Source organism: Catharus ustulatus, chromosome 3, assembly GCF_009819885.2.
Source record: "Catharus ustulatus isolate bCatUst1 chromosome 3, bCatUst1.pri.v2, whole genome shotgun sequence".
NCBI lineage: Eukaryota > Metazoa > Chordata > Aves > Passeriformes > Turdidae > Catharus > Catharus ustulatus.
The window spans coordinates 25830402-25852411 of record NC_046223.1 but is presented as its reverse complement, the minus strand read 5'-3'; the positions used below and the strand labels follow the sequence as shown (position 1 = coordinate 25852411).

General features: G+C 40.1%; 1 protein-coding gene across 2 annotated transcripts; it reads left to right on the top strand.

Annotated features, from left to right (window-relative positions):
* Positions 1-920: 920 nt before the first annotated feature.
* On the top strand, positions 921-9545 carry LOC116993684 (cytochrome c oxidase subunit 7A-related protein, mitochondrial). 2 transcript variants are annotated; one of them, XM_033054543.2, is made up of 3 exons: positions 921-1043; positions 8201-8332; positions 9208-9545. In XM_033054543.2, exons 1-3 carry the CDS (start codon positions 972-974, stop codon positions 9349-9351), a joined length of 348 nt encoding a protein of 115 aa, XP_032910434.1. In that variant the 5' UTR covers positions 921-971; the 3' UTR covers positions 9352-9545. The 2 variants fall into 2 exon arrangements, with proteins under 2 accessions (XP_032910434.1, XP_032910435.1); XM_033054544.2 differs by lacking the exon at positions 8201-8332.
* The last annotated feature ends 12465 nt before the right edge of the window (positions 9546-22010 follow it).

Sequence of the window (22010 nt, the reverse complement as noted above, 5' to 3'; positions counted from 1 at the left end):
CTGCGTCCAGTTCGGGCCCCTCAATTCAGGAAGGACACGTGTGTGTCCAGGGTAGGGCAAGGGAGCTGGGGAAGCCTCTGGAGCACAAGTCCTGTGAGAGCAGCTTTAGGAGCTGGGGGTGTTTAGGGAGAAAAAAGGAAGGCTCGGGGGTGACCTCACACCCTACAATTCCCAGGTGCGGGTCGGCCGCCTCTCCCAGGCGGCAGGACGGGAGGAAATGCCCTCAAACCGCGCCTGGAGAGGTTTAGCTTGGAATTTCTTCACAGAAAAAGTGACTGGGCACTGAAATGGTCTGCCCAGAGGGTCACGGAGACACCGTCCCTGGAGGTGTTTAAGGATAGCCTGGACATGGCACTCAATACCCTGGTCCAGTTGCACGGCGGTGATTGCTCATGTGTTGCGATGCTCTGGGAGGTGTTTCCCAGCTTGTGTGACTCTGATTACCGGCTTGCTGCACAGCGCCTTCCCACTGAGCCTGGCCGGGCAGAGCAGCGCTCCGGCACTGCCCTCACCCCCGCGCCCCGAGCGGCGCCGTGAGGGGGCCACACCCCCGCGCGCCCCCGCCCCGCCCCCGGGGGCGGATCCTCGGCTCCCGCCTGCTCCGATTGGCTGATGCGAACCACGCCCCCTCCGCCCCGCCCGCCGCGCGCTCGCATCCGCCCCCACCGTCCGTCCCGCCGCTTAGGGGGCCTCTCCTTTTCTGCCTGACTGGAAATTGCCGCCTGCCTCGTTTTTCTGCGAGCGGCGGGGCTGCTTGAGAGAGGCGCGCTCGCACTGCTTGGGTGCGGGCTGCTGTAATTGTTCGGAGTTTTTTTTTCTTTTTTAAATCTCATTCTTTCCGCGCCTTCCCGCGCAGGCGTCCGTGGGGCGGTGGGGCCCTTGGACGTTACGGCGTCGCCCGAACGCCGGCGGCGGGGCGGGTCGGGTCCTTTCGGCCGAGCCGTCGCAGCCGGCGCCCGCCCCGGCCCATCATGTACTACAAGTTCAGCAGCTTCGCGCAGCGCCTCGTCGGGGCCACGGCGGCCGCTGCCTACAGCCCACAGGTAACACGCCGCAGGTAACGCCCCGCACCCGGCCGGGGGCGGCGGCACCGCGGGCGTTCATTGAGCCGGGCAGGGATCGGCCGCCCCCACGGGCACCGGACGGATCCGGCCCCTCGCGTGACCTTGGGCGAGACGGGACGCGCGCTCTGCCCTGCAGCCCTTGAGTCAGCTTTGGGATGTACGGGGGGTTCTAGCGAGAAATTAAGGAGCTTTCAGCACGGAGGGCTGTTCCAGAGTTGAGCGGTGCCTGGCGGGGTTTTAAAATCACCCATTCACAGAATGAGTTAGGATGTAAAGAATCATCAAGTCCAGCCTGTGACCGAGCACCTCTGTGTCAACTGGACCAGCGTACCGAGTGCCACGTCCAGGCTTTCCTTAAACACCTCCAGGGACAGCGACTCCTCCACCTCTCCGGGCAGCCCATCTCTATATTTGATTTCCCTTTCTGTAAAGAAATTCCTCCTGATGTCCAACCTAAGCCTCCCCTGGTGCATCTTGAGGCCTTTTCCTCTCATGCTGTCTTTAGTTGCTTGGGAGAAGACACTGACCCCTACCTGGCTGCACTCTCAGCGAGTTGAGAGTGACAAGGTGACCCCTGAGCCTCCTTTTTTCCCAGGCTGAACACCCCCATCCTCATAAGATTTGTGCCCCAGACCTTTCCCCAGCTCAATTGTCCTTCTCTGGATACAGTCCAGCACCTCAGTGTCCTTTCTGAATTGAGGGTACCAGAACTGGACGTGGTGCTGTAACATGCAGCTGGCAAATGGAAACATGCTCTCTGGTCTCTCTGGTCCATGGATGCAACAAAAATCCCCAGTTACTGAAAGCATCAAAACCCTTCCCAGGGAGGATACAAATCCATGAAAATTTGTTTAATCCAAACTGGAAACTCACCTCTCCTCTGTGTGATGCCAACTTAGTAAATAAGTGTATAGAGGTTAAAGATGGCAGTCAGCAAGCTTATACTTGTTACACTGTGTAGTGAAAGTACATGGTTAATTCTTCAGGAGCAAAGCGAATCTGAGTGAGGGCAGAATGACTCCCAAGTACATCAGTCATTTCAACACATGAGACTTGCATATTGGTGAAAATAAATCACAGGAATTGCTTTTCTGTACATCAGCACAAACTCCTAAGTAGTATTAGGGAGATTTGTAATGGGATTTTGTCATGGGACAAATGCAGCATGGTTGTTACACCATGTTCCGTTTTCTGAGTAAAGTTTGAAAAAACTAAATCCTTACAGCTTAAAAACCTCCAAACTCTTAAGAGTTACAAGAATGATTTTTAAAAAGTCAGCCTTTCAAAGAACTGCCTCCAAAGAGCAAACATCTGATTAAACAACACAAGTCTCAAGGAAAAAAAGTAGATACAGATGCACACACACAAATGAAATCAAAGTTATGGTTGGTCTTCTTCCCAATAAATTAATTTTAAAAAGTGACTGAAATTAGTTAAAGTTAGTACATTCTTGTACACTAATTGTCATATACAGCCCTATTTAATTCTTAACCTGTTAATTCTGTTAGCAACCTGCTTTACAGTTTTGTTTTCCTTGGAATCCTTGACTGAGAGTTTTACTTGGAAAACCAAATCATCTTCTGCAAGCAAGCCTATCATGTGAAGCAGCTGTAAAATCTCAGATTATTTCAAGGGTCCCAGGACAACTACGCAACTTTTCTTTTTAAGTTGTTTTTTTTTTAAGTTAAGAGAACTTGGTGATCAGACTGAACAGTGCTTAATGGTTCATACTCTACCAGGATGTTCCTAACAAGTGGAATGCTGCATGTTACTGCAGGATTTTATCCTGGAGCAAACAATAGAGTGCACTCTTATAAAGTTTACAGAAAACACCAGGGGAGTGGCCTCAAAACATTTTTAAGTAGAGTTGCCATTCAAAGGGACCTACCAAGGAGCACGGGAGTGATCTGACAGGAATGCTGGGAACTTCCATGATGGAAAAAAGGCACAGTTGCTTGTGCAGGAAGAGCCCCTGCAGGGTTTTGGGGTGGTGACTGAGGGGCTGGTGGCAGCAGCTTTGTTGTGGAGCTCTGGAGGTGCTGCCAGGCAGGAAGCCAGCAGCCTCCTGGCTCTATCACCCTGTGAGCTGTTGGTTGAGGAAAGCAACACTCTCCCCTGCTCAGCACTTACTGGATCACACTGAGGTGCTGTGTCCAGCTGTGGGCCTCCTGCTCTGGGCATGGCAACTGGAGCAAGTTCAGAGGTCAGCAGCCAGCTGAGGTTTGCAAGATGGAGCCAGGCTTTGCACAGTGATCCATGGTGGGAAGGCAAAAGATGTTAGGTATAAACTGCAAGAGGAGAGCTTCAGGCTGGACAGAAGGAAAGATGTGTTCATGGTGGGAAGAGTCAGGCAATGGAGCAGCTGCCTGGAGAGGGAGGTTTTGCACTCTGACCTCAGAGGTTTTCAAGGCCAGGCCACACAAAACCCACAGCAACCTGGTGGCACCTTGCTCTGGACTAAAGAGCACTAAAGGTCCCTTCCATCCTGAATTACCCTAGGCTCTTAAATAAGCATTGAGGTAACAGAGAGCTTCTGATATGGCAGTTTCTGTCCCAAGAGGGTTTTTTGTCCTTGTCTTTACCTGTTGCTTTGGAAGCATTTTGGAAGCGCTTCCACTTTGGAAGGCTTCCTGGATAGCTATCGGGGTTCAGAGGTGCAAGAAACAGAATAGCAGAATAAATAGTGTTCTAGTATGTATAGCACTTATACAGTAGCAATATATCGGCACTATTGCAGTGATTGGGGCACTTGTTACCTCTCTAGACAAAGTTATGTTCAGAGAATAAACACTGACACTTCATTTATATAGTGAAGAGCAAAGGCTTGGGGTTGGAACGGGAAAAGGCTTCAAGCCTGAACAGTAAAGACCCTGGTTTTGGGAAGTTACATTTTTAAAAGTTACTTTCAATCCCTTTTTACAATGTTATTATGTCAGCTTTTTTTTTGTAGAATTTCTCCTTTTTTTTTCCCCTAAGCTTGACTGAATTCCCAGGTCACGCATTTAGATGCATCAGTCTGCTAAAAGTGTTTTCAATAAACAGCAGTTGAAATATAAGGGTAATCCCATGAGTGTTAAGGTGTTAAGTCTGAAACAAAGTAATTTTTTTCCCATTGATTTCATTGCTCCATTTATTAAAACTATAGCTGAGCATGTAAAGTGGTTTTCTTTTTATGCTTCTATGTATTTTGATGTTTCTGGAAAAGTGAAGACATCCTGCCATTCAAATTCTCCTTGGTAAAATATGCAGTATAATAATTCTCTTTGTTCTGTGCTGTTACATTCAGGTGCTTCCCAATAGAGTACTGTTTTGCTGCAGATTTAAACTTACTGTGGGCTTGCAAAATATCAGTCTAAATGGATTTCAGAAATTATTTTGCTGACAGTAACATAACTAACAGCTTACACTAACAAAAAAACCTTGAGTTTGAAATCTGTATTATTCTTTCCATCTCAGACTTAACATACTTAGAAGATTTAATTTTATGTTTTATAAAGTTGTATAAAGTAGTCTGAACAATTCAACTTGTTTGAATAAATGGGAACTTCCTTAGCTAGCTGAGGAGTGAAATAGCTTCAAAACTACTCATATGTAGGAAGATAATGACTGCCATAACCATTAAAAATTCAATAAAAATATTAATTCAAAGAGTTAGATTATGTTTAAAGTACAAGTGCTGGGACCAGTTTCAAATGGTGTCAGATGAGGACAAGTACCTGAACTTTTCCCTAGTTCTTCTACTGAACATGATCCTAGCAGAAATTTACTTGTACTACAGTATCTTCACTTGGTACAACTTCTTTTGCTTGTAGCTATGTAAAGCCCCCATGAGCCACAGATATTTTGATTTTAGCCAATATGAATTTTTTAGAGTTGGTTGAGAATCTATAATATGTTACCTTTTGTGCCTTAGATAATATGTACAAAAAATCACTGTCATTGTATCATCATCCCAGTACAAAGAAAGACTCAAGTGGTTTTACTTAAGAGCCTTGTGTTAGTCATAACAAATATGTTTAACTTTAGGCAGTGAAGTGTATTCTACTGTGAAGGACCTGCTTCTTAGTTTAGAAGTGTCTAGGTTCAGTAGGTTCATTAAAGTTATTTCAATGCATGTTCTGAAATACTGATTCCTAAAGTAACTTCCCCATTTTCCTTTGGCCCTTACCTCAGTTTTCTCTCCTTTCTCATTCTCAGATCCATTTGGGCAACTCCCCTTACATTTAAAAACTTAAGTTCTGCTATCTCCATTAAATTATGGTCCAAATCCTTAACTGTTTTTGCTGTCAGGAAAATGTAAATCTAACTTGCAAATTCTTACTAGCAAGGTGTAAATTTGTTTTAACTTAGAGCCTCATGGCCAACCAAGAGATACATTGGGTCCTAAGATCTTCAGACCTCTGAGAGGAAAACAAACACATTCTGCAGAAGGGTAGACAGAGAATTCTGTTTGCTCTTTTGGATTAACTACATGTCTTGACCTTTCATTGAGGACTTCAGCATTTGAAAAAGTCATTGCTGTAGCATGGTGATGAAATTAGCTGATGTTGACTCATCTGCATAACTACAGCTGCTGTACTTTGTCCAAGACTTGGAAAAAAATCATGTTATAGTGATTAAAAATGAAAGATTAATACCTCAGTATCAGAAGAGGAATTATCAATGCTTAACTTTTCTTTAAATGAAGCTTAGGTCAAATGTGTTGACGTATTAATTTCTCAGTATTATCCTGAGTGTAGTGAGACACTGATGGCATTAAATAAACCCTTGGCTTTAGTGATGTTAAATACAGTGACCAAGGGTAATTTAAGGCTCTTCCTTTACAATTTTCTGCAGTGAAATTCAGCCTTTACATTACACTGTGGATTTCTTATCAGCCATATTAAGCTTAGTAAGATGGGTGTGAGAGAAAGCACTTTGCCACTTTCTCTCATTAACCACAGGGAAGTACCAAGCTGGAACAGCCAAACGTTTGCACTAATTTAACTGAGCTTGGACGGGGTTGGCCAAGACTCACAATTCATGGGCTGAATTCAAGTGAAATTTTACATTGGTGAGGAACCCTAATTAATGCAGTTGTCTGCATTAAGCAAACTGAACTGTCTCCCTTCTGCAGCATGTGTTTTGTTGTACTCTTTCCTGAAGTCAGTGAACCACATAAATATTTTTTATTTAAATTGCTATGTGGTGTTCTTAAGCGGCACCATGCTGCTTTGGAAGTAATTTACACCAGTACATTGATGGTTATGTGAGTTTTCTGAACTGGTTCCATTTGATTTCACAATGAAGTTTGTCACTTGAGTCAGGTTTGACTCTGCTGTCAGACTCCTGCAGAAGGGGATCTTTCAACTATCTGAACAGGAATATATTTCTGAAGGTTGAAAAAGTATGCAATAACCTACAGTTGATGATTTGCTAAGTATTGAAGTTTTTGGATTACACTGCTCCTGAAAACATTGTTTTTTCAGGAAGGCAAAAGGGAGATTCAGAACTGGAAACTTTAAGGCACAGGAAAGATAGGCATTTTCACATTTGCTGGGATACTAACAATCAAGAAGGCAAGAAAAGCTTTGGAGAAGTCACCTGCACATTTAGTATAAACATCTGTTCTGTAGTTATTTTTGTTAAATCACCAACTTCTTAAAGACAAATCTAATAAAGTACTTAAAGTTCTTAGAGACAAAAATACTTGTCCAAAATTGCTTTCTTCAAGACCTTGGATGTAGCTGGTATTTAGCTTTAAATATATATAGTTAGTAACTTCCGCTGCCTAATAATAGTTCCCTAGATGCTTCCTTCATAGCACTGTGGCCAGAACTGGTCACTGGTCTTAAATAGTTCAGCAGTGCTTACCTTCTGTGCAAGCCTGCTCAGTAGGAAGGTATTAGTTATTGAATATACCAAGAATTTCAGTTTTACTGCTGCCTTTCAAAGCATAATCAGAAAGGTCACAAGTGGATTCTAACATTGTCAGGCACTAGAAGAGTGGGAAGCTGAACACACATATTCAGGGTACAGCCCTGGTGTCCATTCCATAGGATATTTTGGGAGGCTGAGAAATCTCTTTTTTCTGCTGAAAATGCCCATTGTAGGAGAGAATTTGCATAAGGAAAACACATGTCTGGTCTATGGCTGGCACAAGAGTGCCAGTCTGCTTCCAGCTCCAAATACTGTCAGACAGTTCTGTTCAATACAAAATGCATCAACTAGTCCTTTGAACAGAAACCAGAATTTCAGTGCAGTCTTACCTTGACCCATGGATGCTTCTGTTTGTAATAAAACCCTGTTGCATTAAACTAACTGTACAATGCTTTTAATTTCTGTGGCAAGTTAGGAAAAAAAATTGCTGCTGTTTTGAGAGCCATCATGTAAAACATCACTACCACATGTCCAGACATAACTGTTAAATCTAATTACAGTAATAAAGACAAAGAGGCCACCTCATATTGGCTGTGACTTTGTGCCCTGAATAACAGAACTGAATTAAGGAGTATTTCTAGGTATGGCAAATGTAGAGTGCAACCATGTGAGCTGAAAGGAAGTTGAGCTGTGCTGCTCTTGGGGAGTACATGGGGGTATGGGTAGTTGCAACAACATCTGAACTACAGGATGTAGTTACACCTGCACAAAAATACACACTGTACCAGGGATGCTGAAGGGCCTTGAGCACCACTTACAACTTCTGTGTGACCCAAATGATTCTCATTTTTTTTTTTAATCCCCAAACTATACATCCAAATTATTTAAGGCCCAGTTATTTGTGGCTACTGCTTGCAGGAGGTAAAGCTCATTCCTCACTCTGACCCTTGATCCTAATCCTGCTGCTCAGAAAGAGTCCTAGACAGTCTGTGTGCGTAATAGAAGCAGTAATTTGGACCAAGTACCAGCACAGAGAAATAACAGCTATAAATTCATGCCAGGAGGAGACTGGAAAGGAGGCTGCTATTTTCCTTGCTAAGCTCTGACCCCAAGTTGTCACTGAGATTTTGGTGGCCTAGCAATGTGTTTGTCACAAATCTTCATACCAGATAAATACTCCTTTTAATGTATCCTTGTAATGACTGGCAGTGTGCCTGCCTAATGTGACAATTCATACCTTTGCAAGTACCTTGATATTTTAATCTTTATTTATGCAGGGTCTCAAACCATTAGCTCCCACTGAATCCCCACATCCAATTTTTGGGACAAGTAAACCTGCTCCAGGTTTACCAGCATCTCATCCTTCCTTGAGTACAAACAAGGTGCCAGACCTACAGAAAATTTTTCAGGTAATGACAATTTTGAGAGTAGCTTAAAGAAAACTGGAGGATGGGACATATCTGTCCTTATTTTAACATAGCTAACTACTTTTGCCATTCTGCAGTGCCTGAGTTCTGTAAAGTCTAGTCAAGAAACTGTCACATACGGTATAATCTGTGTACTTGTACTATACTACAAAGTATATAGATACCTTGTATAGGAGGCAAAAGCAGAAAGTGGTTAAATGCAGTAACATTGTCTTTTTGCTGACTTCAGAAATTGATTGTTGTATTATTTCACTATTGGAAGCACTTTCTCTCTGAGAATCCAAGTATGCCTTAAAGCAGATGTGAATGAGCAAAGCAAATTGTTCCTGTTTTATGCATAATAATTTGAATGTTGCTGAAGCTGTTTATCGTGCATTATTAGAGCAGCAAAGTTTTCAAAGCAAATTTGTTAGCTATGGCATTTCCAAATGCAAGACTTTTCTTAAATGAGTTAAGCTTTTTTTTAAACATCAAGAATGTGCTTTATACAATGTTCCCTTTTCTCTCTTACATGCCACTTCCATTTGGAATGTGTCAGTCTGACGTGGTGAATAATTTTTTATAAATATCTTTTCACGTTCTGTTGTTAGTGACACTTTTCCCATCCAGGTCCTCTTGAAAAATATTTCAAGATACATTCTTTCTGCTTGCACTTAACAGCTCTGGCTAACAAAATTAACTTGCTTTCACGTTTGTCTTGCTGGCCAAAATACACTTGGTTGTAGTGGAACCTATTTGTCAGGAGGTTTCCCTCTCAGAAGTCTCCTAATTTACCCAAGGTAGCTTATTCCTTAATGACTTCAGTATGGGTGTTAATTTCTTTTTTCCTTGTTTTTTTCCTTGAACTCTTCCCACAGAGATCAGATGGGCTGCCAGTACACCTGAAGCGAGGATATCCAGATAGGATGCTCTATCGGACCACAATGGCTCTGACAATAGGAGGGACTATCTACTGTCTGATAGCACTATACATTGCCTCACAACCAAAAAACCAAAAATAAATGAACCACACCTCATGGGACTCTCAGCACTCCTCTGAAGGATATCCTGCATGTACCACTTCGCACTTGAATCTGTTCCCTATGATCACATAGGGTTCATTATTCAGATCGGATTTCTTGGAGAAAATGTTTTTAAATCGGTTGCCTTATGTATTCTAAAACACCAATATAAACAGAGAAATACATTATTTTAACATATGGATGTAGCTTTTTTCTCTTGCAGGAGTTTTATAAACAGTTGGAGAAAGTTAAGGTTTTCCTTCCATCCTTCCCCCAACTTAAGCAATGTTAGAGAGAGGACAAGACAAATAATTTGTGAGCTGTGCACCACATTTCTTAGTGGAAGGATGCTGCTAGTTTCCGAAACACTAAAAGCAAATAATTTAATTATAGCGTACTGGAAACCTGTTTCTGTCCTATACAGAAGCAGCTGGCAATGAAATTTTTCCAAATGCTGGTATATTAGTAGGTGGTAGGACAAAGGGCTTGTCTCCCTGAAGCATTTAAAGTGGATTTATTCCAGAACTGTGGCATCACTGTATGCGGCAGAGTGCACCATTGTTGTAGCATCAGTTACAGCAATTTTTTGACTTCCCTTTGCAAACTGTATTATCATGCAATAAAGATAGCAACATGAATACTAAAAGAGGCAAGTTTTGAAAGTTTCAGAGCATTTCAGCACACCTGGTAGTGAAATAAACGTATCGGTACACTTATAAGTTCAACTTGTACATCCCAAATCATAGAATTGATTCAGCTACCTTGCTGTCATCTTTATGAGATGCTAAATCTCTTAAAACCCTCTCTCAGACTGCACAATGTATTTAACAATTTTTGGTGAAAGAGGTCACTGTCATAACTCAGCTGCTTACTATTTCCAGGTGTGTGCAGTTAGCTATTTATGTACACACATTTCTGTGGATGGAAGAGAGATAAGCCAATACAACCCATATGCAACCCTTATAGTAGCATAGCCTTGAACTACAAGTTTCATACAAGTCTTCACAAAATGCATTCTCTAATTTCATAGCTCCTCCTCTGCCCCTGAACTTTCATTTTCTAGCCTCCATAAAGACCCATCTCAGAACTGTGCAGAAACAACCTTCAAAGTAAATAAGAAAAATACTTGATAAAGGAAACTAAAACTTCCTTTTTTCAATATTTTACTAAAAACATCCTTGATCTTTTTCCACTTAAGTTACATCAAAGTCTTATTACTCCTTCTTAGGAAAGAAAATAGCTGCTTGTACTGTGATTTCAGGTTTCAGTCAATGTTGGTATTTAAGGATACGAGAGATTTAAGTCAATGAAAAATAATTTTGTAAGGACAGCAAGAGTCAAAGAATAGTAGAGAATAAATTCTGCAGGAACTGACAGTTGTGTTGCCCCTACTGATAAAATATTTTCTCAGTAGCCCATGGTTCCATGGCACTCACTCTTGTGCAGTAGGTTGTTAAATACTACGAAAAAAAAAGAAAAAAAAAAGAAGAAAGAGGAAACAGCACCGTAGGTTGTCGTCTGTCTTCCCTACATACCATCTACCAAGCACTGCCTACAAGAATTTTCTATAAAGGATATTAGGCACATAAACTTGACAGGTAGATTTTCATAAAGCCAGGCTTTGTTCAGAGTATTCCCATGCTTTTAGTTATTGGAGGGGTGGGTTAGAGATTTTATTTTTTTGTTTGTTTTTGTGACAGTACTGGCTTTTATTTTAAACCAACTAATTTTACTGGTCAGGGTAGAGGGTAACAACTTTCTGCTTGTTGCTAAAGCAGATGTGAATAAAATAACCAAGCTGTTACCCACAGCTCATTAGCCAGTGGGAATACTCTCGTGGAAGGAATGACAGCCCTAGCGCTCATACCCAGCTTGTTTCAAGTAACTCAGCTAGGACATTGGGTTCATGTGTTGCAGTTAGAGGTCATGGCTGAATCCATGGATAGCAGAATTGCGCTGGGCCTCCCTTTTCCCAGCTCTATGTCAGCAGCTACAAACACATGCCAAAGGGACAAAAACCACCCATAAGATTTTGCAAATAAACAGACTACATAATCCATTACACACCTTTCCCCTCCACTTCTTCCCCCACCAGTGTCTGGATTTTGCAAAACTATATTCACTTTGCCCTCCTCGAAAAAGCTGACCCAGGTGAAGCAGGATAAGAGTTCTGCTTGAGCGACTGAGATTCACACCCATGGTTCAGTTGGGGGTTAAAGAACAGAGGCTTGTCTGCAGCCATTGAGTACAGCTCCAGGTCTGAGAGAAAGGGTAAACTGCATTTCTATGTTCCCTTAGCAAGGTACTGTAAAAAACAGGGAAGTTTCCAAGCTGTAACCACTTGAGTCTGTGGCAGCAAAGTCTTTTCCCTTTCCTCAGTTAGTTTTGAGATCATCATGAAGAAATTGCAAAATGGTAAATCCTTTTTCTCCCTAGAGCAAACAAATGTATCTATTTTAAAATACTGGTGCCAGGCTTCTGTGAGGATTCAAGAAGGTTCAAGTGTTTTGAATTATTTGTGATACAGAGACCTAATCATCATCTTAAATTTTCAAGAACACCCTCTAAAAGGAGTAGTCTGACCCTGGCCTGCTTGTTAAATAAAGTCTTAATTAAGGAGAACCAAGGATGACTTACAGCATCAAGGCTACTTCAATATTGTGAATTGTCATCCTCAGAAATAAGAATCTGATGGAACTCACAACTTCATTATAGTGTTCTTGTTTTCTAAAGGCCCTCTCAGTTTTGTCATAGAAAATAGGCAACCTAGCAATACAGAGGGAGAAAAAAAAAAGGGGGGGAGGAGGGGAAAGCCTTTTTAAAATGATAGCTTATACTCTAGTGTTTTGGTTTGAATGTATATTAGAGAATAAATTATAATAAGCTCTCATACCCCAAGGTGCCAAGTTTGGAAGGGAAAGCAGCTGAGATTTATAATACAATGGAACAAAATTATCTCATGGGTAATCATCTATCCCCCATGGCATTATCTTATTGTTGCGAGACAGCGGTTTTCCTTAAATGATTTCTGTGGCAACCTGGATTCAATAGTTATATCATTGTAATGGTTTTTAAATAAGATCATCTCCCCTACCTTTTGTGTGGGAGTTGTAGAATAAATGCATTTGAGAAGATGTTGATAGTATGCACATACGTCTTACAGCTGCTTTAAAAATTAAAGTGTGTTAAGGAGAGGATTCCTCCACAGTATTCTAGTGTGACCATACAGTCTCAACAGACTTTTGCCTTAACATTTTCAATTGTCAACAGACTGATTATTTCCATACTGAGACATTAACTGTTTGATCTTGCCTTAAAGCAAAACTTTCAAATTAAAAGGCACTGTAAGGAATAAAAACATGAGAAACTAGAAAATTTGGAATCTAATCTTACAGACCTAAGAAAAGCCAAAATGAGTGTTTAAGAACAGTTTATTTGCATACTTGTACATGGTACTTACTTTGTCTTTATCCTCCTTTCTGCCTTCCAAGAGGCTTTAAAAATCACAGATCAAATGGATAGTTTTTTTGGTGACTCCTCTCACAAATCATACCCCTGCAGATACTGAACTTTGAAAAATTCAGATGCTTTTTTACAAAGAGAAAAATGGGCATGTATTGGCTAAGCTGTGTGTAAAATCATGCTAAACTGTCCTGAAAAAAGTGCAAGATACCTGCCTTTTATGACGTAGTGAATTTTTCCCTTTCCTGCCCTTCACCTCAGTGAAGCTTGATCTCTGTTTTAAAATGGACAGTGGGAAGAATTTGCCTGTATTATATAAAGCATTACAGTCAAACAGTAGGCACAATAAACAACCTTTTAAGCATTTTGCATATTCATTACTAACTGCATCTTCATTTATAAAAGATCATGAATTTGAAACAATTCCAGTTAGCTGCAGTGCAAATGATGCACAGATTGCTAAGAGATAGAAGCATATTTGCTGTGAGAGGGAGTGCAGGCATTCCTGTGGATCAGGAAATAGGGTATATGCAGTCAAGCATCAGTGTGGTATCTCAGTAACACCAGATCTTATCTCCTGGTGCTTCCCACGTGATCCCAGACTGCTCTTGGATATGGCCCTAGACAGAAGGAACCACAAGTTTGTACATTAATTATCTCAAAATACAAGAAAGTTGATAAGGGTCTGTTTTCTCACACATATACCGCCCAGTATGTTGCAGGCAGCCCAGATCTACAAGCCCAGGGGCTGCAAGAAAGCAGTCATCATTCTCTGGCTCCAAAGAGACATGATACTCCCTGATAAAATGTTTTTTCTGAATGATTTTGCCCAGTGGATCCAGTGCTGCAAAACTGGGGAGGTGGGAGAGAGGAAAAATTATTTTTCCTCATTTCACATCAGCTGCATACCACTTTCGCTTTTCCCCCTTTCTCACTCCCACATTTTTTATTCTGAAGACCATGAAAATTTTTCTAGTCACTTCTTTTTTTACATCATTTCTTAAATATTCTGTCCCACAAAAGAAATGAAATTGTTTCTAAGGGCTTCAAAAAAACTTCTGAAATATTCATATCATATTAATGTAATCTATCACGTGTATTTTTTCTCTGCAAGCTGGAACAAGCCCTGGAAGTCTCCTTTGTCAAATACACAATCCTGCCAACCCATTGAAAATCTTACTTTAGTGAGAAGTCTTTGAAGAAGCTGTTCTACAGGTGTACAAACATAGGAGCATCAAATTACTCGCTGCTTACAAGCACCAGACTATATTTCAAAGAAAGAGAGGAAATACTTCTTCCCTACAATATTCTTATACTTCAAGCCCTGTTACCTCGAATGCATTTCTGCATTCATGTCTTCCTTACAATTCAGTCACACACATTCATTTTACTATAAGTGCTTTATCTATTTATGGTGTGGTGCTACCTCAAATATCTTGGATACCTTTCACCACTGAGCCCTAATTTTGCGTACCCAAAATTGGAAATTCAGGCATTAATTATATCTTGTGTCTATTACAAAGCTTTCACTTGAAGCTCAGAGACAGCTGACAGCATCCATGGCAGAGCTCATTACCCCTGCCTGGGTTAGCCAGGTGTTCTTCCAACACCAAGCCATTCTTACCCTTTTGAAAGGTTCTTACATGTCAGGAGGATCATCTGTGTAATCTTTAGTTGCTTACCTATTCACAAGAGAAGGCTGTACATTGTCTAATGCACAATACTGCATGAATGCAAATTGTATCTTCCCTTAAACTAAAAGCAGAACAGCACTCTGCAAGGAAACAAGGGGAACATGTTTGGTGGAGGGGAGAGCTTGTAAATGTCAGTTCCACCAACTTGATCTTGACTTGCAGCAAAGAGAGCAAGTCCAATGAAATGCAGCTTTTCTAGCATAAAGAACAAGTGCTACATATTAAAGCTTGTTCTTGCATAATCTTAAGGAAAATTTATTAGTCTACTAATTGGAACTGATTAAGAAATTCTGCTCATATGCAAAACAAAACCCACACTTCATCACACTCATTGTCAGCAGCATAACCCTGGAGAATTAAGAGGAGGCAAGACTTTAGGCTCTTACAAAACAACAGCAGCTACAGGAAAACCGTATTCTGCAGTCAAGCAGGTTGGAGTCCACATAATGTTCATAAGATGGAGACACCAAGCAGCTTGTAGCTCTGTATCCTTACATTGTCTTTTCAGAGATGCATGTTTTCAAAACAAACCAAAAGAGGGATTTCTGGCACTCTCAGAGACCTAAGCTGGAGCCTTTCCTCAAGCTCTGTAGCAGCTTTCCATGGCCACTGAAGAATGGCTCACCAGACAAGGGGGTGAGTTTTTGCTTAGACACATTCCCAGCTGTGCAAAAACCTCACTGATAATACCTGTGTAGCTTGCCTGCAGAGAAGCTGTGTATTTGATCTCTCTGTACTGCAACATGTATAAAATGTAAACATAATACAATATCCAAATGTGACTATTAAAATACTAGACTAATTCCAAAATATACATGCCCTTCAGGAAATTTATCAAGTGTGTGGCATATCTTTGCTTTCACTGACAAGCAGCTTGCAATAAAAAATGGTGGTATGGATTCCCTGGACTCAAATCCCATCTTCTTAATTTAAATTGTATTGGGTAAACCAAACTAAGGGAAAACAAAGATTCTGTCAGTCACAATATTAACTAGAGTCATCCCCTCTTCCTGGTTTTTGCATACTGTAAACTCAAATGACCACTTGATACATACACTTTATCAGGTTCACTGATCTGTGTTTATCTTGTAATCTTTTAAAATTTTAACTGGCTGCATAAGTCTTCAAATGTTCAATCAACCCCAAACTGCTCTTAACATCCCTTGCTTTCATAAGTATTTTTGCTAAAGATCACTATGGTATCTTAATTTGTATCAGCGCTTCTGATCCTGATAACTGAGCTTTAAAGTTGCTGAACTCAGTGCATGAATGAGGAATTATGTGCTTTGTTTCTCAGAACTAACACACAAATAGGCATACACAGTGCATGCAAAGATAATTCTGGTTTTCAGTTGTACTTCAGGAAAAATATATTTCCAGGAAGAGTAATAAATGTAAATGGAATCTAGTAACTTTAACATTTTGCCTGTAACAAGCAGGTTTGCACCACTGCCTTGAAGAAATTAAAGTTATGTGAAACCCAAGAAAATCTGTCTTCATAAGACAAAGGAAAACTTTAAAAACCCCATGTTTTTATCCAGCATGTTGAAGTCCACTCTAAACAATTTGGAGTTTAATTATTACTGCACTCTCAAACTTCAGATTTTAACATTCATTAGGCAAAAATGCACTAAAAATGCCTTGCTACTCCTTTTCTCATTAAATAATTGTTTCAGTTCTACACTGTGAAGAGGTGCATGTCTGCTCTCCTAGAGCTGCAAATGCTGGAGACATGATGGTCTCCAAATGAGCTTGGTCTCAAACAAGTGGTTTTCTATTCATGCAAAACTGCAAAGATGTTATATGCTATCATTTTTAGAGTCAGTTTTGCTAGTATACACACTAGTCAAGCCAGCACTAGAAGAGCCCTACCAAGTTGCCATAAATCAGACCTATCCTGCCTCCTGGGGCTGAATCAGAACAAGTCTTGTTTCTGGCAAGCTATAAACTCATTTTTAGATTGTCTTTGCACACTCTTCACCATTTTATCAGCACAACCTGTAGGTTGCATAGCAACCTGCCCAAGTTTAATTCTTACTGGCAAAATCCAGACCAAAGTGGAAGTGGTACCAGTCAAAGAATAGAGTTCTTTATGTTTGGGTTACAGTGATCTGTTACACAAACATTCAAAGTTAGGGCGAAGAGCAGCAGGCGGAAAAAAGAAAAACAAACACCAAACCATAAAACCAAGACACCTGGCAGAGTTTCTATTAATTTTAACAGATTTTTGACAGGAAATACAGATTTTTCTCCCCTCAAGTTCCTTCCATATTTCATCTCTCCCTGTCAGAAAGATCAAGTAGCAGAGAGCAATTTCTTTCCCATGAAGCTCATCGTAATAGGTCACATCTGCAGCTCCAGACACAACTTGTGCATGATGCCAATGAAAGTGCTTACTGTGAATTTGTATCAGTAGGTGTAACCAATTTTGATGGTCTATTAGGACAGTAAAGTTGATGGGATGCAGAGTACAGAGTAAACTATAGAGCAATTATAATAAAATTATCCTTTTACCATTGGAGTTATCCACACAAATCTGTGCTGTCACCAGCCTGGTGAGATCATCTGCAGAGATTATATAACCTAGAGGCTGCAAGATGGGTGACAGGGCTGGGGTTTAGATCTGCCCCTTGTTTCCTGTGATGAAACCAGAGTGTTTAGTAAAAGTACTGTTTACATATGGTAGACTCACAATCTGCCACCTACCAAACACTGTTACAATAACCAGAAGGTTTGGGGTTTTTTTTTCTTTGTTTTTTAATTTGAAAAGAGTTACAAATGTTTCACTGGGTACCACATACTTTAGAGATCCAGGATGCTGATTTGACACTCCCTACAATGACAAATATGCTTTGCCTGAACCTAGTTCTACCACTTTGTGCTAATCTGTTTTATTTTTCAGACTTCATTTAAAGAGTAGAAGAGTGATATGAAAAATCTACTTTTGCTTAAGAATACAGAATGAGCAAGAACTAGCCTTATATAATTAAGACTGAAAATTCCTCACAGTCATTTTATAATGTATTTTTATAGATACAAAATTCTTGGAGATTTAATGGTATACTCTGTATCTAATACCATTTACAATTTCTGATTTTGATCTAAGTCGTTTTGGTTTGCTAATCAAACACAGCACTAATTACAGTACACCCAACTCTGTGATTGAAGCCAAATATTACAGTCCATGTGAATCTTGGTTGCAGTTTCACCTGAACAATACAAGAAAGGGGTGCAGAAACCAATGTACAAGTAACAGTATATTTGCTGTAATTTTTTTGCAACAAAGAATAATTTATGGTCAGACACACTGGAATAAATCTTGTGTACATGTAACACATTTCTTAAATTCACTCTGAAACCACCTGTATCTCATACAAGGTCAGTTATCTGTTATAATATCAAGCAGCATTTATTAGTAGTGATGGCACTAACAACTATGAGTAACTTCAGAGCTGTGTTTGTGGGGAGCAGCTGGGTTCTGTGAGCCAGAAGAGTCTGTTGAATCTGGAAGCTTGAATGGCCATGGAGTATCATCACCATAAATTTTATTTCTGTATAATTTAGAACAAGTTCAATTATTACTTGCAGCAGCTCCATTTTTAGAATAGCAAAATGGTCCTTTATTTGTAGCTATTTGTATCATTTTTGTTACAAATAAAATGTGATTTACTCTATTAATCTTTAATAACATTTTCTTAGAAATTAACTATGGGAATTTCATTTCAATACTTTAATAAAAGATTTGAAATCTATTTCACCACTTGCATGAGAGGAACTGGGGGAAAAAAAAAAGAGGTGTGGTTTTCTCATTTTACCTGCTCAAAGTAAATTTAGGATAATGACATTTTAATTTGATGGCCCTCTAGGGGTAAGAAAAATTCTGGGGCATTTCTATTTCAAGTTAAAGGAGTCTATTTGCTTTGAAACAAAAATGTACTAACCTCAGGTAATCTAACCTTGAGAAGTTGTCAACTTTAGAACAGTAGAAAGTACACAGTGTTGCCAGACCTTTAAATGACATCCCATCTCCCCCCATCCCTTCAAACACCAACCAACCAACCAAAACAACAACAAGAAGCCCTCACCCCTCCCCAAAACACAGAAGGAAACCCAAACCCACTCTAGAATTTCAGGGATAAAACCATTGTACAGAAACACAAAATGCAAAATGCACAATTTCTTATAGGTCTCTTTATCCTTGTGCAGATTAAACTATTCACTGAATTTAAGCCAAGCTTGTATCATTTGTGTTCCATGGGAACTTACTCCCTTGACAGAAGGTTTTTAAGAAAACAAAATAAAACTAAATTTGTCTGGCTCTTAGTGTAAATGGCTTGATGGTGTTCTAACAAATACATTTACTTTTCATGGAGATGAGTGAGTGAACTATTCTAGAGTAAACACCCTAGAATAGGATATACAATACAAAAAAATAAAGGGAAATTAGGATAGAGACTAATTTTAAGGCTAATTAAGCATAAGATGACTGAAAAAAGTATGGAGGAAAAAATTTGAGTGAGGTTTTACCGTGAACAATTACGGATTTTAATAAATATAGGTCAGTGCACATGACATGAAACCCTGAGTCTGTTTCATAAAAGCAAAACTGAAATGGCATCCAAAGAACAGGAATTATCTAAATTATGATGCTGAATTTCCCTGAAGTGTTTCCCTAGGATGTCCAAACTACATTGCAAAGTCAATATCCAAATAGTTTTAATTCTTATCACTGTATGAGGGCTAGTTAAATTTCCAAGGGAGATATTGCACAGGAGTGGACAGAACAAGACAACCATTAAGAATTCTGCCTGAGCAACAAGGGCAGTCAGACGTCTCAGTAAAGAGTTTGTCGACAAGTCTTTCTCAGACAAGCATATGCTAAGAACTTAGGCATTGAGATGAAGAGGTCTGGGGATCAACACTTGAAAATGATTTAATTTCTACCATTTAGTGGAACTTTGATGATGCAGAACACTCCAGAGTTTAATAACACAACATAAAGCAGTGTTTTCTGTCTGGTGCTTAAAAGTCAATTATTAGTTAAAGTGACTACACTGCTTCTTCTTGCTGGAATGATTTGAAAATAACTTCTGATTCATTGACCTTTGTGTTTAACCCCAGACTTTGAATTTGGATAGTGCAATGTTTCATGTAAATATACTTCTCTTTTCCTTAATGACGACCTGTCCTTCTCCTTTCCATAAATATGGAAAACTTAAGATAATCATATTCAAAATATCTTAATTTGAATTTGATAAATGCTCAATATTGGTGCAGCATAAGATTATGCTGAAACTGACCCCTCACTCTGAAAGGAACACATGGCATTGTGAAAAACACATTTCTGAGCACCCAGAGGTGACCTGAGGCTTTAAGAATGAGCAGAAATCAAAATCTGTTTTTATCCAGGGATATATGAAAGGGAAACAATAATGGCTGGTGAGATGGAGTGCTCTCCTTGGTTTTCTGCCATGCAAGCATTTTTGGTTTTTTCATAGGAGCTACTGAGAATCTGCAATATTGTATTTCACTATGAGCTGATGTTTTTTCCTTTAACTAAAACTCAATTATTGCAAAACCAGGACAGAGCCCTAGCATCCCCAGCCAACTCTTAGTTTTTTGTCCCCATGAAGGACTGTGGCTCCTGTTCGAATCTGAACAGCTGCAGTTCAGCTCTGCAAAGGGGACAGTGAACATTCAGCACTTGCAGCATGGTGGCCAACACAATTACACTGCCCAAGGCTGACCTTGGGAACTTTTCTCATTAGTGAAACATGGAGGGAGGAGAGGAAATAAGCTCAGTGCCTGTTTTGAACAGGCAGAATGCAAAAGTTAGGGAACATCTGTAGAAGACAGACCTTTAAACAACGTTTTGATTTTCAAACTGTAAGAATGGATTTGTTTCAACACACAGTTGTACGGATGTTGATTACCTGCCTTAGGATCTCACTGTGCACAGTGGCAAGTTTTCCCAGGGTTATTTTTGTCAACATTAAATCCATGTTATATATTTGAATAAAACTCTATTAAGTAGACTCTTAGGAGTGGATATTTCCAGCTAAAACTGAGAGGACACTCCACATTCATGGGAAGTCTGAAAGGATGCAGGTAAGACTAAAGATAAATTTATCTGTGTGCAGCAGAACAGCTCACACCTGCTCTCTTGTGGTAGTCGCACTTGGTCTGCCAAACCTCAAGGTTTCTCTTCCATTCAAGGTAACACTTGTGCTGGATTCTCTTTAATTTTTAATCAGGTAATAGCATAGAAATAATCTGGAGCTACTGACAGACTGACAGACAAGATTACAGGTGGCAATTTAGCTCCAACAAATCACAAACAGCAGGTGCATTCTGCTGCTTTTTCTGACACTAAGAGCACAAATCTCTTAGCTTCCTATTCTGTCAAAGCATCACTTGGAAGATGTTTCCAGGAATGTAGTTTTCTATGTTGTGAGGCAGATTAGCAAACAAATTTAAATCATTATCAGAGAGGGATCTATATAGAGAGAGTAGATTAAATCACATACCGCCTAACTAACCTCTGTGTTTCGGTAAACCTTATTCCTTAATAAATAAAGCAGAGCTGAAGATGAGTCCTTCAGCCAAAACAAAGGGAGCAATTTCAGTGCATCAAAACACTAGTGCCCTGCAGGAGTGAAAGAATAACTTGGGATGGTCCACAGGAGCCAAACACCATGGCCAGGTTGGTTGGAGATCATTACTGTCCTCTTTGAGGTGCTCTGACTGCATCACTGCCCTCGTCTGTCAGAGCACTGTGATTCAGCTGTATCTGCCACCTGGCACAGCAGTACTACAAGGTCTGCATTCTTTTTTAAAAATGAGGTATCGCAGTCAGTCTGAAATTCTATGTTGCTCTGAAAATGTGCATTTCTGATAACAATGTCAACACATCTGAAAGGAAGAAAACCTACAAACTTGAAATTACTATTTGCCTGACGTAAATACAGAAATCCTGAGTAGTAAGCAGTATAAAAAGGGAGGAAGAAATAAACTTTTCCATAAATTCCCTTCTGGTAAGCCCCATCTTTGTAAGCAAAGGTACAAGAATGTGCACAATTCATTAAGATATGTAGCAATTTAGTGGCACAAGTCAGAACTTTGTAAAACCCTACTCACTGCATGCTACTGCACCTGGAGCACTGTCATCAGCAACCAATATTGAAAATAGTCATGCTGCAGTAAAATACTCTTTAATAAGCCACTTAATCAGGACAAGTGATGTGAACAAACACTGCAAACTGCATCCAAATTTGTGGGTCATCAAATAGTTTTTGTGATCAATAAAATAATAAAAAGATTAGCAAGTTGCCAACATGCCTTAAGGCATATCCTACCACACACGATTCACCATGTGTCAGGCAGCACCATTCCCTAGCAACATCAAGTGTTATTATTAGCATCCTGAGACCCAAGGTTATTAGTGAGCTGTGAACTCAGAAGATAAAAACCTCTATTACTTTTACTGCTCTCGTTCACCAGCTG